The sequence below is a fragment of the Eleutherodactylus coqui genome, chromosome 1 (genome assembly GCF_035609145.1).
Source record: "Eleutherodactylus coqui strain aEleCoq1 chromosome 1, aEleCoq1.hap1, whole genome shotgun sequence".
NCBI lineage: Eukaryota > Metazoa > Chordata > Amphibia > Anura > Eleutherodactylidae > Eleutherodactylus > Eleutherodactylus coqui.
Window position 1 is genome coordinate 333,957,957 of NC_089837.1, and position 20,391 is coordinate 333,978,347.

At 43.9% G+C, this 20,391-nt stretch overlaps 1 protein-coding gene across 5 annotated transcripts in view; it reads left to right on the forward strand.

The window, feature by feature from the left end:
• BEND2 (BEN domain containing 2) overlaps window positions 1–20,391 on the forward strand; it is a 58,617-nt gene that overhangs the window by 19,039 nt on the left and 19,187 nt on the right. For 4 of the 5 annotated variants that reach the window (XM_066575691.1, XM_066575685.1, XM_066575708.1 and 1 more), the window contains 4 exons: window positions 7,811–7,912; window positions 9,396–9,894; window positions 11,559–11,759; window positions 13,635–13,756. In XM_066575691.1, coding sequence (XP_066431788.1) covers window positions 7,811–7,912; window positions 9,396–9,894; window positions 11,559–11,759; window positions 13,635–13,756 — 924 coding nt within the window. Of the gene's footprint in view, window positions 1–4,309; window positions 4,386–7,810; window positions 7,913–9,395; window positions 9,895–11,558; window positions 11,760–13,634; window positions 13,757–20,391 lie in introns of all 5 variants that reach the window. The other variant, XM_066575716.1, reaches the window with a different exon arrangement.

A 20,391-nucleotide genomic window follows, 5' to 3' on the forward strand; every position in this document is an offset into this window, starting at 1 on the left:
ACCGGCACACGTCATGGGGCGGAGCTACGCGATGATGCGTACAAGGGGGCGGAGCCAAAATGCCGATGCTGCCGAGCGGAGCCGAAGGGAGAAGAAGGGAGAAGACGGATCTGCGCAAGCGCGTCTAAAAAGGCAAGAAGACACCGAAATTAGACGGAACCATGGCGACGGGGACGCTAGCAACGGAGCAGGTAAGTGAATAACTTCTGTATGGCTCATATTTAATGCACGATGTATATTACAAAGTGCATTAATATGGCCATACAGAAGTGTATAGACCCACTTGCTTTCGCGAGACCACCCCTTTAAATAAACACTGAAGGTCATTGCAGAAATGCAAACATAGTAATTCCTTAACCCCTTCCCGCCACAAGACGTATATACCGTATTTTTCGCTTTATAAGATGCACCGGTCTATAGGACGCACCCCCATTTTACAGCGGGAAAATAGGGGGAAAAAAATTTAAACTCACCCAGGGACAGCGCAGGGTTAGTGCCGGGTGATGGAGCAGAGGGAGCAGCAGAGGTCCGAAAAAACGGAGCTCCATGTCACAGCGGCGCGTAGGTGCAGCAGGAGGAAGGAAGGAAGCCGTTTGGTGGAGGCAGGGAGCAGCAGAAGTACCCGCCGGCGCTCGCGACCAATCAGAGGTAAGTATGGGCGGCAGTGGGGAGGAGAGAAATCTTCTAACTGATCGCACATTTGTTCGTGCGATCGCAAATTTAACGTGCAATTGCGCTAAATAAATCGCGTTCGCGCATTAAATTCGCGATCGTGCTAAAAATGGCGATCGGAACAAATTTTTGGCACATTCGCTCTATAAGACGCAGGAACTTTTCCCCCCGCTTTGGAGGCGGAAAAAGTGCGTCTTATAAAGCGAAAAATACGGTATACATCCTAGATCGGAAGTGGTTGCAGTGAAATTATGTATATTTAGGTCAATCTTCACTCCAACTTCAACAGCAGGTTGATTGGTGAGAACACTGATTCCCCCCCCCCCCCCATTGGTAACCACATAAATATTGATTGTAAGGTTCTGTAAAGGGTTAACAGAGGACTGGCACTTCCTCTGTGACATTTTTAGCCCTCCGCCATGAAATCATGGAGGGCTTATTAGTTGCCATGGCAATTGGACGCTAATCAATGGTCTCCAGGTCTTCCTCAGCCTGTCACGGGCAGGAATAATGATAATACACTGCAGCACGGAAGTACCAGAGTGTATTATCGGAGGAGTCTTGAGATGGCAGGTTAAAGTTCCATACAGGGACATGAAAAAAAACCAAGTACTATTTGTTGGTCTTTCTAAACGAAAACCATTTCTGCTGCTTTGCCCTTTTTTCTTTGTTTAAAAAAAACAAACTGTACAATAAATTAAGCACACTTTTTGTCATGCATAGCAAATGTAAAAAAGGTTAAAAAAATTGTTTCTAAAAAAAAAAATAAAAAAAAAAAAAATCCAAAAATGCTTTATTTTGTTAATTTCGCCTCCCAAAAAAGCAATAAAAGTGATTGAAAAACTCATATGTATCCCAAAAAGTACCAATAAAAACTACAGGTCTGCGGGCAAAAAAACAAGCCCTCACACGACTCTGTCCATGGAGAAATAAAAATCTCATGGATCTTGTAATGCAGCGATGCAAAAAAAAAAAAAAAAAGGCCTCAAAAAAATGTTTGTGTTTTGTATAAAAAAATTATGAATCTTGGTGTTATGTGATTGCACCAACCCGCAGAAAAACGTTTACATGTCCTTTATACCGCATTGTGAAGCCTAAAAATTCCCCCACAAACAATGGGAGAATTCATGTGTTTTCACCCTGCTTTCCAAAAAGGTTAACACAATAACAGTATATGTACCCCAAAATGATACCAGTAAAAAAAACTTTAGCAGTCCACAGAAAAAACAGACCCTTGAATGGCTATGTCAATGGAAAAATAAATAAGTTATGACTTTTGAAAAGTGTCTGCAGCCAGTAAACCCAGTGCTTATAGGGGGTATAGAGATACAATGCTAGAGGTGTAGATTCCCAGAACGGATGGCTATAGGATCTGTTGTTTTTGTTTTTAAAATGGGCATCCAAAATTTTTTCTAAAAACACTTTTGAAGGTTCTGGACAATCTTTTTGAGTGCATTGCATGTATTATATACAATTGGTTTTGCTTATAAAATTCTGCCGCTTGCAGGAATTACAATAAAATATTACATAACGAATACTTAAAGTGCCACTCCAGCAAAAACACATTTTTACATCCCTGTTCCCCTCACCTGATGGCCTGTCGCACTCTGGAGGTCTCCTATGTATGTTGTAGTCCCTTCTATGCAGTGCAGCCTCCTATCTGATACTTAACAGATACTTGACATCCTGACGTTGTTGTTACATTGACATCAAGTCTATGAGGCATCAGCACAGCTTACATGACCGTCTGCACCATCTCTGCAACACTGCCATTTCCATCTGTATTCTATATTCACCTAAATGAGCAACAGACCATAAGTATACAGTCAGGAGGATGAGCTGTGATCTCCTTCATTATAACCGTGAGACAGGAGCCTCTAATCTAAGTTTGTGCTCCCCTCTGGGCAGTTCCTGTGGTGGGGTCTGTGTAATATCATCACACAGACTGAACACATGAACTCAAGTAAATCTGAGCTGGTCAGAACTGAGATCACATGACCAAAAAGATGCTAGGAGTAGAAAGGAATAACTAACCAAGGTAACGCTAGCTGATTTATATATACTGGGGGTATAGTTACATTCTGAATGGGTAAAAAAAGCAACGGTCCCTTTAAGAGTATGCCCACCTTTATGAGGCAACTTTCACTAAAGAACAGTCTTGTTCTGCGCACTGAAACGCCTAAGCCTATGTTCACACAGGGCAGTTGGGGTGCTGCAAAAACCTCACCAAAAAACAGCATGTGTTTTTGCTGTAGTTTTTTTTTTTGCAGTAAGACTCAGCCAAATTAGAAATCACGGTAAAAGCATGTGTAAAACCAATACAGGGAAAGTTTTTAACTCCCCCCCCCCCCCCCCCCCCCCCCCCCCCCATCACCCTGTGTGAACACTGCCTCATGCTGTATTAGCTTTTGTCCCTGTTCTTTAATATTTGCACCAGATGTTTAAAGCCTTACTGTAATGTCTACATTATATATAATCTCACACATCCATATGGTATACACTCATATACACAAACATACAAGGTTATTACAAATGATCTTCCCAATTTGAAGCCCTCATAACTCATGTTTAATGACACTCCCATAAATTTGATATAGATGAAAATAGAAACTCAAAAATTTTCATTTGGCAAAGCTGTCTGACATAAGACTGTCTTTGTTGCCCATAGCAACCAATCACAGCGCAGCTTTGCTTTCTTAAACCGCTGAGGTAAAATGAGATATCTCAGGTTTCATCTTACAACAGAACTGTGGAACCTGCCCAACCCCGCATTTCACAATGAATTTGAGCTTATACTTGTAGGTGACTACCAAGCAGATGGATTGGTTGTGCAGGTTGTGATTATTTTTTTCCTGGGGGAAGTGTTAAAGATGGAGTCTATATGCCCCCCTTACCACCCACCATGCATGATCTGCGAAAACCCATCCCAGAAGCCATTGCAGCAGTCAGTCGTGACACACTACACTGTGTATGGCAGGAACTGGACTACAGGCTCCATGTGTGTCGGGTGACAAAGGGGGCTCACATGGAACACCTCTGGTGTAGCAAACATGTTTGATGTTGTGCAACAAAACTTTTTGAGTTTCTGTTTTCACTGATATCAAAATTATGTATCTGAGTGTCATTCAACTTGAGTTATGAGTAGAGATGAGCGAACGTACTCGGTAAAGCACTACTCGTCCGAGTAATGTGCTTTATCCGAGTACCTCCCCGCTCGTCCTGAAAGATTCGGGGAGCGCTGCTGCTGACAGGTGAGTTGCGGCGGGGAGCAGGGGAGAGCGGGCGGGAGAGAAGGAGAGAGAGATCTCCCCTCCGTTCCTCCCTGCTCTCCCCTGCAGCTCCCCGCTCCGCGGCGCTCCCCGAATCTTTCAGGACGAGCGGGGAGGTACTCGGATAAAGCACATTACTCGGACGAGTAGTGCTTTACCGAGTACGTTCGCTCATCTCTAGTTATGAGTGTTTCTAATTGGGAAGATAATTTGTAATAACCCATGTGTTTTATATATTTATATATATTGTACACGCATCTATATATACACACACACCTACAAACGTTACATATAAATTATTCACGCCTGAAAAAAATTTACACTTACAATTTGCAAGCTATATGGATCATTTATTTCACACTCTGTAGGGAGACCCAAGAGGTGCGCATTAGGTAGAGAAGTGGAGAACATGGCAGGACTCCTCGGCTCGGCAGTGTGGTGCAGGTACATTCCCCTCCCCTCTTATCTTGTTCTGAATAGTAAGTTAGCTCATACTCGAGCAATCTGTGTGAACCAAGTTGAAATCCCAGCACTCATCTTCTTAAAAACCATAATTTATTTCAAAAACTTTAAAAACATGTGCGCCAAAAAAAGTTACATAATTCAGATATTCTAATATACAAATAGACAAATCTGCTTTATAATTAAGACCCATAGGGTAATGAGTGTCCCATGTTAGAATCCAAAAGGCTTCAGGTATAAAAACCTTACGATTTAAATCACCTATCCTTAGGCTACTTTCACACAGGCAAGGGCGATTATCGGGTCGTGAATCACAGCCCAATATTGTACTTTCCACCATGTAAAAGCTCCGTGCATGCGAGTCGATTTCATGTGAAAATAGCCTTACATCACTGCAGGAAAATCCCTTCACCCCCATTGCTTTCAATGGGGCAGCAGCAGCGCCGGCCCCATTGAAAGCAATGGGAGAACTCTGCGATCCTCTTTAAGAGCAGCAGCAGGGGATTCCTTCATCCCAGCTGGGAATCTCTTCACCCTAGTCACATCTGAAGGGATTCCCCTTGGGGATGAAGGAATATCCTGCCGCGGCTGTCACAGAGGATCGCAGCGTTCTCCCATTGCTTTCAATGGTGCCAGCGCGGGTCCTCTGCGCGAGCGGCCCCATTCAACAGAACAGAAGAGGAGACTGCGCAAGCGCGTCTAATGGAAGGAGAAGGCAGCTTCAGTCGGCGCCATGGAGACGGGGACGCCAGCACCGGAGGGGTAAGTGTATAACTTCTGTATGGCCAATATTTAATGCACGATGTATATTACAAAGTGCATTAATATGGCCATACAGAAGTGTATAACCCCACTTGCTTTCACGGGACAACCCCTTTAAAGCCAATTTACACACAATGATTATCCTTTGAACGAAGAAACAAATTCACATGTTTATTAACAAAAATTGAATAACGTGTGAATTAGGCCACGAGCGGTTTTTGCTTTTTTTTCTCCCCCCCCCCCCCCCCCCCCCAACTGCGTTTCCCGTGGCGATAATCCGGCCGTGGGGCATGCAGTGACCGCTTTCTATCGACTACTATGGAAAACGCAGCCCTGCTGTCCAGGAGCGGAGAACCATAGCGATTCTCCGCTCGCAGGATTTAAATCGCAGCATGCTGCGATTAGATCCCAGCCACCCAGAAGATAACACCACCTCTGCTCACCTGGCAATGAGCTGTATATAGTTGGAAGGAAGCTCAACGCATTTTAGGAGAACGATGCAGTTTATTTTCATGTTTAGAACACAATTGAATGGGATTCTTGAGATGCAAATACCCCCTTTTAAGCATTTGAGTGGTAGAAGATCAAGACTGCTACCCACTTACATTAGGGAAGAAAAAATTGTATCTGACTCCACCAGTAGACGTATTCTATAGTATCTGACATGGGTTCATTCATTGTGAATGGATAGCTTGAATTACACCTTCTTTATTTCTTCCTTTCTCTATTTAAATAAAAACCAAAAACTACCAATGGATGAGAAACCAAAGCAATTTTTTTTGTTTGTTTTACTTTTCATATTGCTACATATTTCTGAATGTTTGAACACATTTTGTTAACGTACAACCTTGTATAAATCCGTTTCAAAGTCTGCAAAATCAAAGTTGCCGTGCTAAACTGGAAGTTAATCCTTTAGATTGTAAAGTCAAGCAGTCTCTACGGAGTTTAATATCTGTCAAATTAACTACATTAGATGTGTCGGTGTTTTCGCTGTTACCTACCATTTCCAGGATACTTGCTTTCTCTTTGATTGCCTCTTATTTCTATTTCTTGCCTCATCACAACTTGTGCACTTCCCAAAGGGACTGCAGTAGCGGACGTTTGTGATGTTCGTTGGACACTTATTGGGTGTAGCCCAGAGCTTTAATCATCTGATGCACTAGAATCTAAATCTGTAGTACAATAATCTTGATTCCTTTAAGATTTAAATCAGATTTTTTTTGACTGTTTTATGTAAAAACAGAATCTATATCATCTTGTTTGTCTTCTATAAACTTCCCTTGTTTATGTTCTTTTATCCCTGGTGGAAGTGGAACAATACATTTTTCTAGTTTTTAAGGAACAATGAGAGCTGATTTCCCATCCACATAGTTTGGCTTTAGCTTTACAGAGTTCTGTAGTTACATATGTATCTTCCTTCTCGTTGCGTTTCAGGATTAATGTAATCAAATTCAGAGCGTGATCTAGGTGGGCCTCGTCCACAGAGAGGCTTCCTTATAAAACCTTAAACTTGGAATGTGGCACCTTTACAATAGCATAGCAATGAGTTAATGGTTCAAAATGACCAGACCTCTTTTTTTGCTTTCTGTGTAGTTTTTTTTTTTTTTTTTTTTCTTTAAAGCTGTTAGTGCTCAAAATCTGCAGGCCATATTTTAAGTTACGCTGTGAAAAAATGCTCCTGCATTTAAAGCTGTACAGATAGTCCCCTACTTGCGAAGAGGTTCCGTTCCAGGAGCCTGTTCGCAAGTACACTTGTTTGTATGTCCGAACAAATGGTTGTATGGAGGGGATCGCGGTTAGATCCCGCTCCATACAACGTCGGGTGCAGGCTGTTCTTACAGCCAGCACCCAGTGGCACCAGTTCAGACGAGCTGCGCCGCTCATTGGAACTGTTAGCACTTTAAATGCCGCTGTCAGAATAGCGGTATTTAAAACGTTAACAATTCTGACGAGCGACGCGGCTTGTTGGATCTGCTGCCGCTGGGTTTCTGCTGTAAGAAACAGCCGGCACCCGATGTTTGGGGGTCCCGCACAGCTTGATAGGTGCTCTGTATAGGCAGCCCTAGGGCCTTTCAGAAGGTCCCCTGGCTGCCTAGCAACCGCACAGCGTCCCGCAATCTGACCGGATAGGCTTGATAGAAGCATTGCATCATACTGTGCAGGACAGATTGTTCGCATCTTGCGAAGTTCGTAACTCAAACATTCGCAAGTAGGAGACTATCTGTAGTCCCATTTGAGCAATACATTTCTGTCTCCATGGTGGAGATGTAATTATCTTGGTTACACGTGAAAAGACTGTTGCCTGTTATATGCACCTGGATTCACCTGTTTGTTCTATGTGAATGTCTGGAATGAAATGGCCTTTTTTTTATTTTTAACTGCACTTTAGTGTCACATCATTCATGCATTTATACTTGCCTGTTAGATTCGTCTCCACTCCTCCCCACCAGGCTTTTTTATATGCTACAGTGTTGACGAGCTTATACAGACAGCAATCATCAGTGATTGATTTTTCATACCCTGACGGCTAGTGAAGTAATTTTTTAATGGTGAGAGGATGGTGACGGGTTCCTTTTTAAACGGAGAATATTAAAGATAGCATTGGCTACTACATAGACAACTGACTGCAATGTTGTAACATTTAGGCAGTGTATGAAATGGTCCTTAAACTGGATAAGAAGATGGATTTGCTCCAGAGGAATATATCAGAGTTGCACCACGGCCGCATGAAGCCACATTTCAAACCTGTAAGTCAAATACATTTTTTACTGCACATGTTATTTTGAATACACAAAAGATCAAAGAACATTATTTAGACTTTTTGAGATTGCTTTGGGATTATGTACAGCACTGTAAGTCTGGGTTCACATGTATTGAGTTTTATGCCAAAACTGTTGCCATAGGCCCCCTGTACACGGGCAGAAATTCCATGTCGGGATTTCCCGCAGAATTTCGGCCCGTGTCCGCCTGCATTAGGGTTGCATTAGATAACGCAATCCTAGTCAGACGGCCGTGATTTGTCTGAGTGAAAACACAAGCGGAAAACAAATCGTGGCATGTTCTATTTCACAGAAATGTCAGTGGTGACGAGCAGGCTCCTCTCTGCGCATGTGCCGGCTGGCCGGCAGCCGACACACAAAACAGAGAGGAGACGCCGGGAGCGGTTAAGCTGCAGGCTTCTGCAGGAGCACGGGACCGCATCCCGCTGCGAGAATTCTCACAGCGGGATCCGACCCGGCCATCTGCAGGCGGCCATAGGAACATGAATTGGGGCAGGGTCTTAAGTGGTATAATCTGCAACTGTGGGTTCACAGTGCAGAAAGAGCACTTGGCTGTTGCAAAACTAGCAAGCATTTACTAACTAATTAATGCCAGAATACTGGCGTAGAAAAGATGCAAATGTTTGTGCATCCCTGATTGCACCAATAATTAGCGACTTTTCTACTTCCTGCACCACCTTTGACACATTTGTGAAAAGTAGGTGTGGCTTTTGGGAGGGCCATGGCTGCCTCAGTCTGACAGACTTGTGTAATTTATGCCACAAACTGGTGTAAATTATGGCAGAAATGTACACCTAGTCGGTAGCAGGCGTACATTTCAGTGAAGGCGCCAGAGATGCCCTGAATACATGTGCTTTACATATGTATCTGTGTACCTGGAGAGAATTAAGCCGCACTTTTCCTTCAGATTTAAGCATTTATTTTATTTTCTCGACCTGCATTCTTTGACATGATCATGAACCTGTAAGTTGAGAAGACTTGGAGAGCCCAGTGGGTGTTTCCTGGGAAGCATATTGTCTTGCTCAGTGCTCCACTGTGCCAGCCTGTGTCTTCTCCTTTGCTAATACTGACCTTGCGTCACAAGCTGTGAACGGCTCTGTCTCAGGATGGAACCAAACCGTTCCGGATGGACTCATTGATTGTCAAGCTGATTTCAACCCATCTGTTAGACTTCCGGTATTTTTTGCCGGATCTGTGATGGAACCTCCGGCTCAAGGTTCTGACGCAGAAGTGAAACCGGCCTTATTTGTAGTTGTTAGCTGTGTAGATATCCTCGTTCTGTACAGATACTGTAGGATGTTTTTTATCAAGATTATTTGCAAAGTTGCTTCATTTTTTATTTTGGATGCTTTTGGCATAAAGAACAAAATGATTGCATGAGTGAATATACCACTTTATGAACCTTGTGTTTTAATTAAAAAAATGTTCTTGTTCTACTATGCCTGCACAGAGGCCCGTTAATTTTCAGCATAGAAGTACTCGGCCACTACCCCATATGAGGTTACAGAAATTTAACCCAAGAGTCTCAAGCTTACCAAGTTTACAGTCTCTGAGAAACACTCCAAGCAATTCTGATGAAAGAAAACTGCCCCATCAGAGCACCACAAAATATAAACCTGTCCCTTCAATGCCGCTTTCAGTAGAACCTCAACAGACTCTTCAAAGATCAAGTCCTCCTCTGCCCACAATTGTATCTACCCATTCTTTGCTGCCAATCATTACTCTATCTGATGAAGATAATAGAGAAGTAAAGATCGCAACCTTGCCTGAAAGCACTTGTTCTTCTCCACCAATCATAACTGCACCTCTTGCAACTTCATCAATGGGTCGAAAAAAAACAAGGGGAACTATTGCAGAGATTGAGCCAGTGTTGGTATCCATTGCTGGGCAAAAAAATGTTACCAGTGAAGAATTGCCTTCATCTTCAGTTCAACTGGTTCCAATATATGGTGAGTTACGCGTGTAACTCTTTTTTTTTTTTTTTTTTTTTTCCCTACAAGCACAGCATTTACCAAATCGTAAAATACAATTTGTATTTGTCATGTGAGGTCTGCTGTTCATTAACGTATAACAATGCCTTACTTAGGGAGTTGTGCTGGGCCTATGGCTTCGATATTTAGGGGGTGGGGATTATTGGTAAATTCCCCCCCCCCCCTTTCCTCCTTTCACAAAGACCCTCATAATGTCACTAAAGAGTCATTCCATCATCATCTAATAATACGTGATGGTAAAAGGCTTTGTGCATTAAAGGGGATATCTTACTTATATGATGTACTTATCTGTGTTTTTGCATTGAACATTCCTTCTCATGCATTTAGAAAGCCTCATACTTCGTTTGCAGGCAGTCCTATATTTAAGTTTCTAGCTCAGGGACTTCCCCAGGACCGATCAGCTGCTCTCTCTTATGAAAACACACAAGATCAACCCCCCTCTCCTCTTTTAGAGATTGTATAGCATAATCATGACCACTCAGTACTACACAGCTCTCTCTCTGACTGTCTCATCCTCTTTTTGAGTAGCTGCTGGTCTGTTCCCCTTCACTGCCAATAAGATCATAGAATTCACTGAGTGAATTACAGTCCTCTGTAATAGTAGCTTTCTTTGATCTGTCTTCCTGAATTCCTTTACCATGCCCTGGCAATATAATACAGTCCTCTGTAATAAATAGCTCAGTAGAAAGGCAGTAAATGCAGGGTCACAACATGGAAGTAGGCTAGGGGAGGAGCTGAGAAACAACCTAAGATTTCAATCCTCCAGTCTGCAGTGCCTTGGAATACAATACAAGCATAGAAATCAAAACAATCAGACATTTTTTAATGAAAACCAATTACAAAAAGTCTGCATTTCCAAAAAAACACTATGATAATAAGAGTGCAAAAGTGTATATAGCCTTCAATTAGTATTGCCTGTACCAAAACAAAATATGCTATACTCGCCTATCCTGTCTCCCAACATATCCCGCATTTGATTTCACAATTTGCAGTCAGCCAATTATAAACCACAGTGTTTAAGCACTGAGGTCTGTCATTGGCTGCAGCAGCCTGTAATGTAACGTAAACTGGCTGCTGCAGCCTGTACACATGTCAGAGGAGACCAAAGCTGCACATGCTGGGCATGCAAGGAGTTGGGAGAGGTGAGTGTAAACTGTTTCATTATGCTTTTGGCACAGGGAACACTAACTGAAAAAATTAACAACTGCCTTAATATGCGACTACTCGCTTATTCCGATAAGTCCTTGAATCATGAGTTTACTGATGATAGAAATTAAACAATTTATGAAGATAAACAACTCGCTTTACTTTACCATTTGCTGTAGGTTCAAGTTTTTCTTCTACTCTACTATTTGCAAACATTTCTGGGTTTAGTGTTTATTTAAACCTTAGACTTTATATCCCACCCACTAATACTTGCAAGGGTCCTGAAAGTAGAGATCTATACTGCTGTTTGCCGAATTGTACTGAGACCCTATAGGGCTTTGTTCACATCTGTGCAGCCTCCAGCACAGATCTAGCACAAAGCCCCAAGCAAAATAGCCTACCACACAGTAAATAAGTAACTATTTTGTTGCTTACGAACTGTATTGTACTTACTGAATGTATTTTGTTTTGTCCAGAATTTCTTGGAGATTCAAGTAGGAGTATCAAAGTCCCAGGCAGCGTCTTGGTAAAAGCAAGACAGAAGACACAGCCAAAGTATGCTGCCCGTTACTTGGTTCGTGCCTTGTTCACTAAAGAAGCATTGTTATGCAGTGCTAACGCAACAGGTTTACAAGGATTGATGGCACTTGATGCCAACAAGGTTGCAGCAATAAGAGGTAATGAAAATTGAAGTAATTGTGAATTATTAACTTTTGATTTAATTGTGACTGAACACACAACTGATATCAGCATGGTACAAGCTAGTGAGAATCCCTAAGGCCACCTGCAGACGGCTGGGTCAGATGCCGCTGTGAAAATTCTCGCAGTGGGACCCGACCCGAGCGCCTGCAGGGATCAGTGCAGCGCTCACCTCTCCCGCGGCTCCAGCTCTTTGATCAGCCAGCTGGCACATGTGCAGAGCAGAGCCGGCGGCTGAGGAGTGACATTTCTGTGCGGGTCTCTGCGAGACAGAAATAGAGCATGCCGCGATTTGTTTTCTTTGATTTCACGCGGACAAAACGAGGCCGTATGCCTCACGCAATCCTATGACAGCTTCTACGGGCGGAAATTCTGCGGGTGCAGAATTTCCGCCCGTGTGCAGGGGGCCTTACTTTGACAGATCCTAGAGTGGTTATAACTAGAGATGAGCGAGCATACTCGCTAAGGACAATTGCTTGATCGAGCATTGTCCTTAGTGAGTATCTCCCCGCTTGGAAAAAGTTGCGGCCATGAGCAGGGTAGAGCGGGGGGGGGGGCGCACGCCGCCGGCAGCGGAATCTTTGCTCCCGAGCAGGCAGGTACTCGCTAAGGGCAATGCTCGGTCGAGCAATTGCCCTTAGCGAGTATGCTTGTTCATCTCTAGTTATAACTTATGGAGAGAGTGATAAAAAAACAATACATGGAGAATAGTTGGAAGATAGTAATTGGAAAATAGCATTACTGCACATATCTTACTTGGGCAGGTCCAACTGACACATGTCCAATTTAAGTGGATCAGAACTCTCATGCATCCGAAACAAATTTCAGCATTTTTATTTATATTAGTAATTATTAGGAAATTAACTCACCAGCATCTTCTGGTGGCGCCACTATCTAAAATAGCATAGTGAAAGGGATTGGAGTTGGTCACCAGTCCTAAACCAGCAGAGCCGGATAGCAGCCGTGAGCTTACAAGACCTGTGGTGATGTCACTGTCATGTGATGAGTCACCAGGGGCTCTAAGCTCCATCCATGATCACATGATGGGGACGTCATCACAAGTGCTAAACCAGCGAGCCGGACAGCAGCTGTGTGGAGCCCAGTGACTGATCACATGAAATCGCTCATTCAGTGCACAGGGATGAAGGACCTCTGATGACATCACCGTCATGTGATAATGGGCAGAGCTCAGAGGCTCAGTGACTGATCACATGACAGTGACATAATCACATGTAACTCACACAGTCACTTACGGACAGGTGGTTGTTAGTATTTTGTTTTATATTTCCTAGAGGAGCATGCATGGCCTCTTAAGTCTCCTAAGTCTCCTCACTCACCCTCTAGGTGCACTTCTGAAGGAGTGATGACACCCCTCCTGACAGCTGTAGCCGGTTTGTGCTACTTACTGCACAAGAAATGAAATGGGAGGGAGCAGAGGTGTGTCACTAGGTTACAAGGCACAGAGTGCAGCAACTGAGGAAAGGAGTGTGAACAGGAAGTATGTATCACACTGAGCTCCCTTAGTCCTCCCTCACACCGGCGTAAGTTGCTGTACGCCACACGCGAGTATGCAGTGACCATACGCTCATGTGATAGAGGCTGTATGCTAGCTAAGCCTCTTCTCACTTCCTATAGTCCGTCTGTTATTAGAGACAGGCATCATTGGATAGCAGACAGCGGACAGCCTCTCAGAAGGAAAGGAGACACCCTAGTAACCAACACCTTAGAGGTTTTTTTTGGAAGCCGAAAATATCAGTTTCAATAAATGAAAGTGAATTGGCTATCCTAATACTGTATTGTAGGTTTGATGAAACAACGGGGATCATTTAATTACTTTTCATTGTGTTTTTCAGAATTTCTAGCATCTGTTTTTCCTGAATGTGATCTTGCTGAATATGGAAAAGACTGGAAAACATGTACCACAAATGTTAATGCCATGATTCGATGTTTGCATTTAGAAACAAAGAAAAGTACAGTAAGTATGCCTTCATTTTTTATGTTCTCTGGATAAAATACCTTTTCCATCATCATAATTGCCCTTTCAATCTGTGTTAGATTACATTTAAAGCACACCTCTGGTTTTGGAACAAAATGCTACCTTTGGGCCGAAGGAGATATGTTACCTGCAGTTGTTCTCTTCAATCCCTCCAATCCACTGGTTTCTGTTAGTTGCTGTCGAAGTTGCTGTCGAATTTTCTAATTTACTAATACACATTGTGCAGTGCTCTCTAATTGGACAGTGTTGGGTATTAGTGTACCTTGACACCACCTGAAGCTAGGGGTTTGACAGGAGGAACATCCCTGTCACACCCCTAGCTCCCAATGGGGTCAAACCAGAAAGGTCCTAGCAGCAGGCTGTGGATAGATTTGTTGCACCGCTCAAGCCTTAAGGCAGAAGGTTACTTGTCTTCTAAGCCTTACATTATTACATGTTAATGCTGCCATGTTACCCCAGTAACAGGGCGTCATCCCCCTGTCAATCTTGGCGCCACCAGCACTTCCTGGTGGAGTCAAGATACACTAATACCACAGTGCTGATCACATGAAGAGCGCTTGCTAATCGGAGAGCCTGTATAGTGCAACACTCCACTACTGTGGAGATTAAGTAGTCTGAAGATTGCGTTAGCAATTTTGTATGATTTTAAAACCAGCGTATCAGTTGGATGGCAGAGAAGAACTGCAGATAATATAACCACTCCGGTCCTGGGTCAGAATTTTGTCCCAAAGCCGGAAGATCCCTTCTATGATTTTTTAAACGGCCCTATGCTTTTTGCTTTGCCCCTAATCTGACCTGCATTATGTGTTTCACCCACAGGATGCTGGTTAAAATGGGATACATTGTTCGATGCTTGCAAATATTGTTTTCTTTTTTACTTCCACTGCACACAGTAGAGAATATCCAATCTCTAATCTAAGGTTCTTGTTTTATTTAGGTTTTGCATTTAATATTTTGAAATAATAATTCCAAGAAATGTGAAAGAAAGGTGGATTTCTCATAGTTATTGGAATAGGTTGTTTACAAATAGTGCAAGGAGAGAAAGGGACTTATTGTTTGTATAGCGCCAATTTATTCTGCAGCGTTTTCAGGTAATTTATTTATATATTATATATTTTTAAGCTTTTCAATATGTTTTAAAATACATTAAAAGAAGCCATCAAGCAACTATATCAACAGAAAAATAAAACCTTTAGGCTGGGGTCACATGAGACATATTCCTAGCGGAAATCTTGCGCTTTTGCCGCAGCGAAAAACCACAAGATTTACGCGGGATAAGCGCAGCTTCAAAACTTGCGGCACATGCTTTTCCATTGCAGCCGGCTCCTCCGTAGAGAGCAGTGCGGCTGCTATGGGAAAAAAAATAGGCATGCTTCGTCACGGGAATCTGTGCCCCAGCGCCGGCTTTGCCGCGATGGATTGTCCGCCCCGTGTGGACGAGGTTTTTGACAAATCTTGTTCACATGGCTGGCTAACCCCGGGATTAGCGACCGCAGGCGGATTTGCCGCAGCGTAATTACGCAGGGAATTTTCACGGCAAATCCATCCTATGTGAACCCACCCTTACAGCTCTTGGAAGGCAGGAATGAAAAAATTATGACAAGCAATGACTGCGACAGGAAGGGGTTATAGGAAAAAAAAAATTGCTGCCCGTTTGTGTATTATTACTGTTAGTATGCAAGTTTTACTGCAGATTTTGTTTACCACCATTTCATGTTTTATAGTACCATTCTTTGCACTAAATACCTTCCTGAATGCATTGGCCACCAGTCGCTGGGATTATGGAAACAGACAATCTGGCTATTTATACACTTTCCATAAACTAGCTGTGCTGCTTCTCTAAATCCTGAAATGCAAAAACATAGTAACTTATTTTGATATGCTATTTATGCAGTTCACTTCTGTGGGAGTTATGAAAACATCATGGAACTGCCAAATCACCTGTGTTCATAGTCTGGGCCGCCTCAAGCAACAGAGGTGAGCCAGGATAGGTTGGAAGATAGAGGGGTCATTTTTCAAGATAGGTTGGATCTACATGATCGAATGAAAAAGAAATGTTACGCGAGATGCAGGGGAATAAAATATCCACTAATGTAAGAGAAAGTGCAGAGCTGGTGAAATAGGATTAAAATCTATAAATCGCTGGGCCCAGATGGAATGCGCCCAAGTATTCTAAGGGAACTAAGGGATGTGATCGCTAGACTGCTATTTCTTATATTTATGGACACTTTTGAGACTGTGGTTGTACCATTGGATTGACGCATTACCAATGTGGTTCCAATATACAAAAAGGAGTCTAAAAATGAGCCTGGTAACTACAGGCCAGTAAGTCTCACTTCAATAGTTGGAAAAATGTTTGAGGGGTTTCTGAGAGATGTCATCCTAGATTACCTCAAGGAGAACAACGGAATAACTCCTCACCAGCATGGGTTCATGAGGGGTCGATCATGTCAGACCAATCTGATCAGCTTCTATGATGAAGTAAGTTCTAAGCTGGACCTGGGAGAGTCTATTGATCTCGTATATCTGGATTTCTCTAAAGCATTTGACACCGTGCCGCATAATAGGCTGCTATATAAAATGAGACAGCTCGGTCTGGGCAAAAACGTGTGTATATGGGTAAAGAACTGGCTCAGAGATAGAAAGCAGAGGGTGGTAATGAACGGTTCATACTCTGATTGGGCCACCGTTGTGGGGTGCCACAGGGTTCAGTATTGGGCCCCATTCTGTTCAATATATTTATCAACGACTTGATAGAGGGACTACACAGTCAAATATCAATATTTGCAGATGATACAAACTTATACAAGGTAATTAATGGCTACAAAAGGACCTAGATAAGCTGGGGGCTTGGACAGAAAAATGGCAAATGAAGTTCAATATTGATAAATGTAAGGTTATGCACATGGGCAGGAGAAACGGACGTCACCAATACACACTAAATAGGGTACTGCTAGGGAAAAGTGATATGGAAAAAGACCTGGGGGTACTAGTGGACTGTAGGGCTTAACTGGAGCAATCAATGCCAGTCAGCTGCTGCAAAAGCAAATGGTCTTGGGGTGCATTAAAAGAGGTATAGGGGCGAGGGACGAGAACATTATCCTTCCACTATATATAAGGCTTATGTCAGGCTTCACATGGAATACTGGGTACAGTTCTGGACACTGGTGCTCAGGAAAGACCTTGCAGTGCTTGAGGGGGTCCAAAGAAGGGCAACTAAACTAATAAACGGAATGAGAGACTATCAAAATTGGGATTATTCATCCTGGAAAAAAGACGGTTCATGGGCGATCAAATAACTATATATAAATACATTGAGGACAATACAAAGATCTCCCCCATGATCTGTTTATACCCAGGACTGCGACAGTAACAAGAGGGTATCCTCTACGTCTAGAAAGCAGATTTCATCACCAACGTACAGTCTCTTTACTGTAAGAGCAGTGAGACTGTGGAACTCTCTGCCTGAGGACATTATTACGGCAAAAATTCATAGAGGAGTTGAAGAGGGGACTGGACATATTTTCAGAGCGCTATGATATTACAGGATATAGACATTAGGTGACCAGCAGGGTTTTTGATCCAGGTCTTAGGAGTAAGGTAGGAACTTAAACGTTGATCCAGGGATTACTCTGGCTGCCATTATGGAGTCGGGAAGGAATTTTTTTTTCTCCAAATGAGCTAAATTGGCTCGTTGGAATTTTGTTTACCTTCCTCTGAATCAACAAGGGGTGGGGGGTTGAAACAGGCTGAACTAGATGGACATTGTCTTCATTCAGCCTAACATACTCTGTTATTATGTTATCTGTCAGACATTTATTGCATATTCTGTGTATAGGAATACCCTTTTAACCCCTTAACGACTGCCCCATCGGGAAACTACGTCCTCAGAAAGTGGGCTTTAATCCTAGAGGACGTAGTTTTATGCATCCTCTTTGGATTAATGCCCACTTGCCTGAGGACGTGACAGCTCCATGCTGTCGGTGCCCGCAGGTAGCCGACAGCATGGAGCTGTCATCCCAGGATCCGGGCAGTGGATGGACGCATCCAATGGATAGCGCCGATCACAAAAAAGTAAATAAAAATGTGAAAAAAGTTAGATATTCAGCTGCCCTGATGGATCGGATCCATCAGGGCAGCTGAAAATACTCACCCGGCTTGTCCGTGGTGTCCCCCGTAGATCGGGTCCTCCCGGACCCGCCGCCGGCCTTCTGCGCATGCGCGCCAGACGATGACGTCGGGCGCAGAAGCCCGGGGGCCACCGGCAAATTTAAAATCTCCTGGCTCCCGGCTCTTGAAGGTAGCCGGGAACCAGGAGGTGTTACCGGGGACCGCTGTGAGCGGTCCCCAGGCCCGCGATCGCCGCTATCCATTGGATAGCGGCGATCGCTAAAAAGTTGGAAAAAAAAAAGTTTCACCTCCCCTCATGGATCGGATCCATGAGGGGAGGTGAAAATACTCACCTCGGGTCCTCTGCAATGACCCGAAGTCGCCCTCTGCGCATGCGCGCCCGATGTCAATCAGAGGGGCTCGAGCCCCGGGAAATTCAAAATCCCTCTGCTCCTGGCTGACATGTGTAGCCAGGAACAGAGAGATTATACCGGGGACATGATCAGTGTCATCCAATGGATAGCAGTGATCATGTAAAGTAAAAAAAAAGTGTAAAAAGTAAAAAAAAAAGATAAAGGGGCAAAAAGTAAAAAAAAAAAGGTTAAAGTTTTTTAAAAAGTTAAAAAAGCTTGCGTTTCATCTCCCTCCACGGATCATATCCATGAGGGAGGAAGAAATGACGTACCTAAGGCCCGCGGATTTATCCGCGGACCTTACCCCAGCTTCTGCGCACGCGCCCGTCACCAATATGGCAGGCATATGCGCAAAAGCTGTGGTAATTTAAAATCTCCCTGCTCCTGGCTACAAAACTTAACCGAGAAGCTGGAGATTTCACGGGGGGGGGGGGGGGGGCGCGGTGAGCGGTTCCTGATCACGTGTTCGCCATAATGCAATGGATAATGACGATCACGTAGAAGTAAAAAAAAGTGAAGGTTCATCTCCCCTCACCGATGCGATCGGTGAGAGGAGATGAAACTTTTTACCGGAGGCCTCCGTATCCGCACCCCGAAGCGATCTTCCTCCGTGAACTTTCCCGGATTCTGCGCATGCGACCGCCGGCAAAACAACGGGCACATGCGCAGAAGTCAGGGAGCGCAGGAAACTAAAAATCCCCTTGCTCCCAGGCGACCAATGGTCGCCGAGAGCCCGGAGCAGTGACGGGTGGCCTCGTTGAGCAGTCCCCGGTCACATGATAAAAAGGTAGCGATCTACCTTTTGGCTGGTCTCACATGACCGGATAGGAATTACGGATTCCGCATGCATCTGATCCGCGGTAATACGCAGATCAATCGCATTGGACTACACAATTCCGCTCACATTAGTGGGTCGGAATTGCGTAATCCACTCACAGAAAAGGGAGCGCAGCAGGTTCTATTTTACCGCGGATATCCGCAACATAAAGCCCATTGTGCTCCATGGTCGTGGATATACCCGCAGCCCATACACAACTACATTGTATACGGGCTGTGGGTACCCTCGTCATCGCTAAGCGGTGCGGGAAATACAAACAACAACAAAAAAAAGTGTACTGCTAATGACCGCCTGTGTGAGTAGTACATAACGCAGCCGTACGCAGGGTTATGGCCGGCTCACAGCTGGGATCCGCTGCGGGCCTCCGCAAGCGGATTCCACCTACGGCTGCGTGAGCCCGGCGTCCTTTAGACCGCTACCTGTAATACGTAATTTACAAGAAGCCCCGGGAACGCTCACCTTCCTGCAGTACTAGGAGCAGCTTGTTGAGCGTCTTCTGTGTGAGACCCCCGCACCTCATCAAGCTTGCAAAGACTCACGGAACGCTACTTTTTACACCCCATACTCGCTACTGAGGTCACGAAATACCCCCCAAAAAGCATGAGAGAAGGGGGGATACCCGATTTTATTGCCCCATGTACCCATCCCAACCAGCCTCCGTAATTACCCCTGTCTTTGGAAATATTACACAGTTCACATTTATTACTTTTATCTAAGATTTGGGGAACGCCGAAAAGGGCGCAGAGTGTGTGGGGGGAGGGGGGATATTTTTTTTTAAGGTGTCAATTTTTATTCCGTACAAGTGGGCAATGTGGCCTGGAATTTATTCAGTTGTGCCCTGCAATCCAACAGGTGTTCCCTCCATTATAGGCCTTGCCATGTTTCCTGTAAGTAGACTAGGGCCACAATGGGTATGTTTTTGAACATGGGACAAACGGGGGTATCCATTTTGGGGTGAAGGTCTTCATTCCTATGTACACTGTACAAAAAAACCCTGTTTTTAAATTGACAAAATTGCCAAAAAAATGAAAATCGTAATTTTTTTCCTTCTGCTTTGCTTAGATTTATTCAAATACTGTGGAGTCAAAATACGCAATACACCCCTAGATGAATTCGTTAAGGGTCTAGTTTTTAAAATGGGGTCATTTGTGGGGGTTCTTTATCATTTTGGACGCTCAATGGCTCTACAAGTGGGCAATGGGGCCTGGAATTTATTCCGTTGTACCCTGAAATCCAACGGGTGCTCCTTCTAT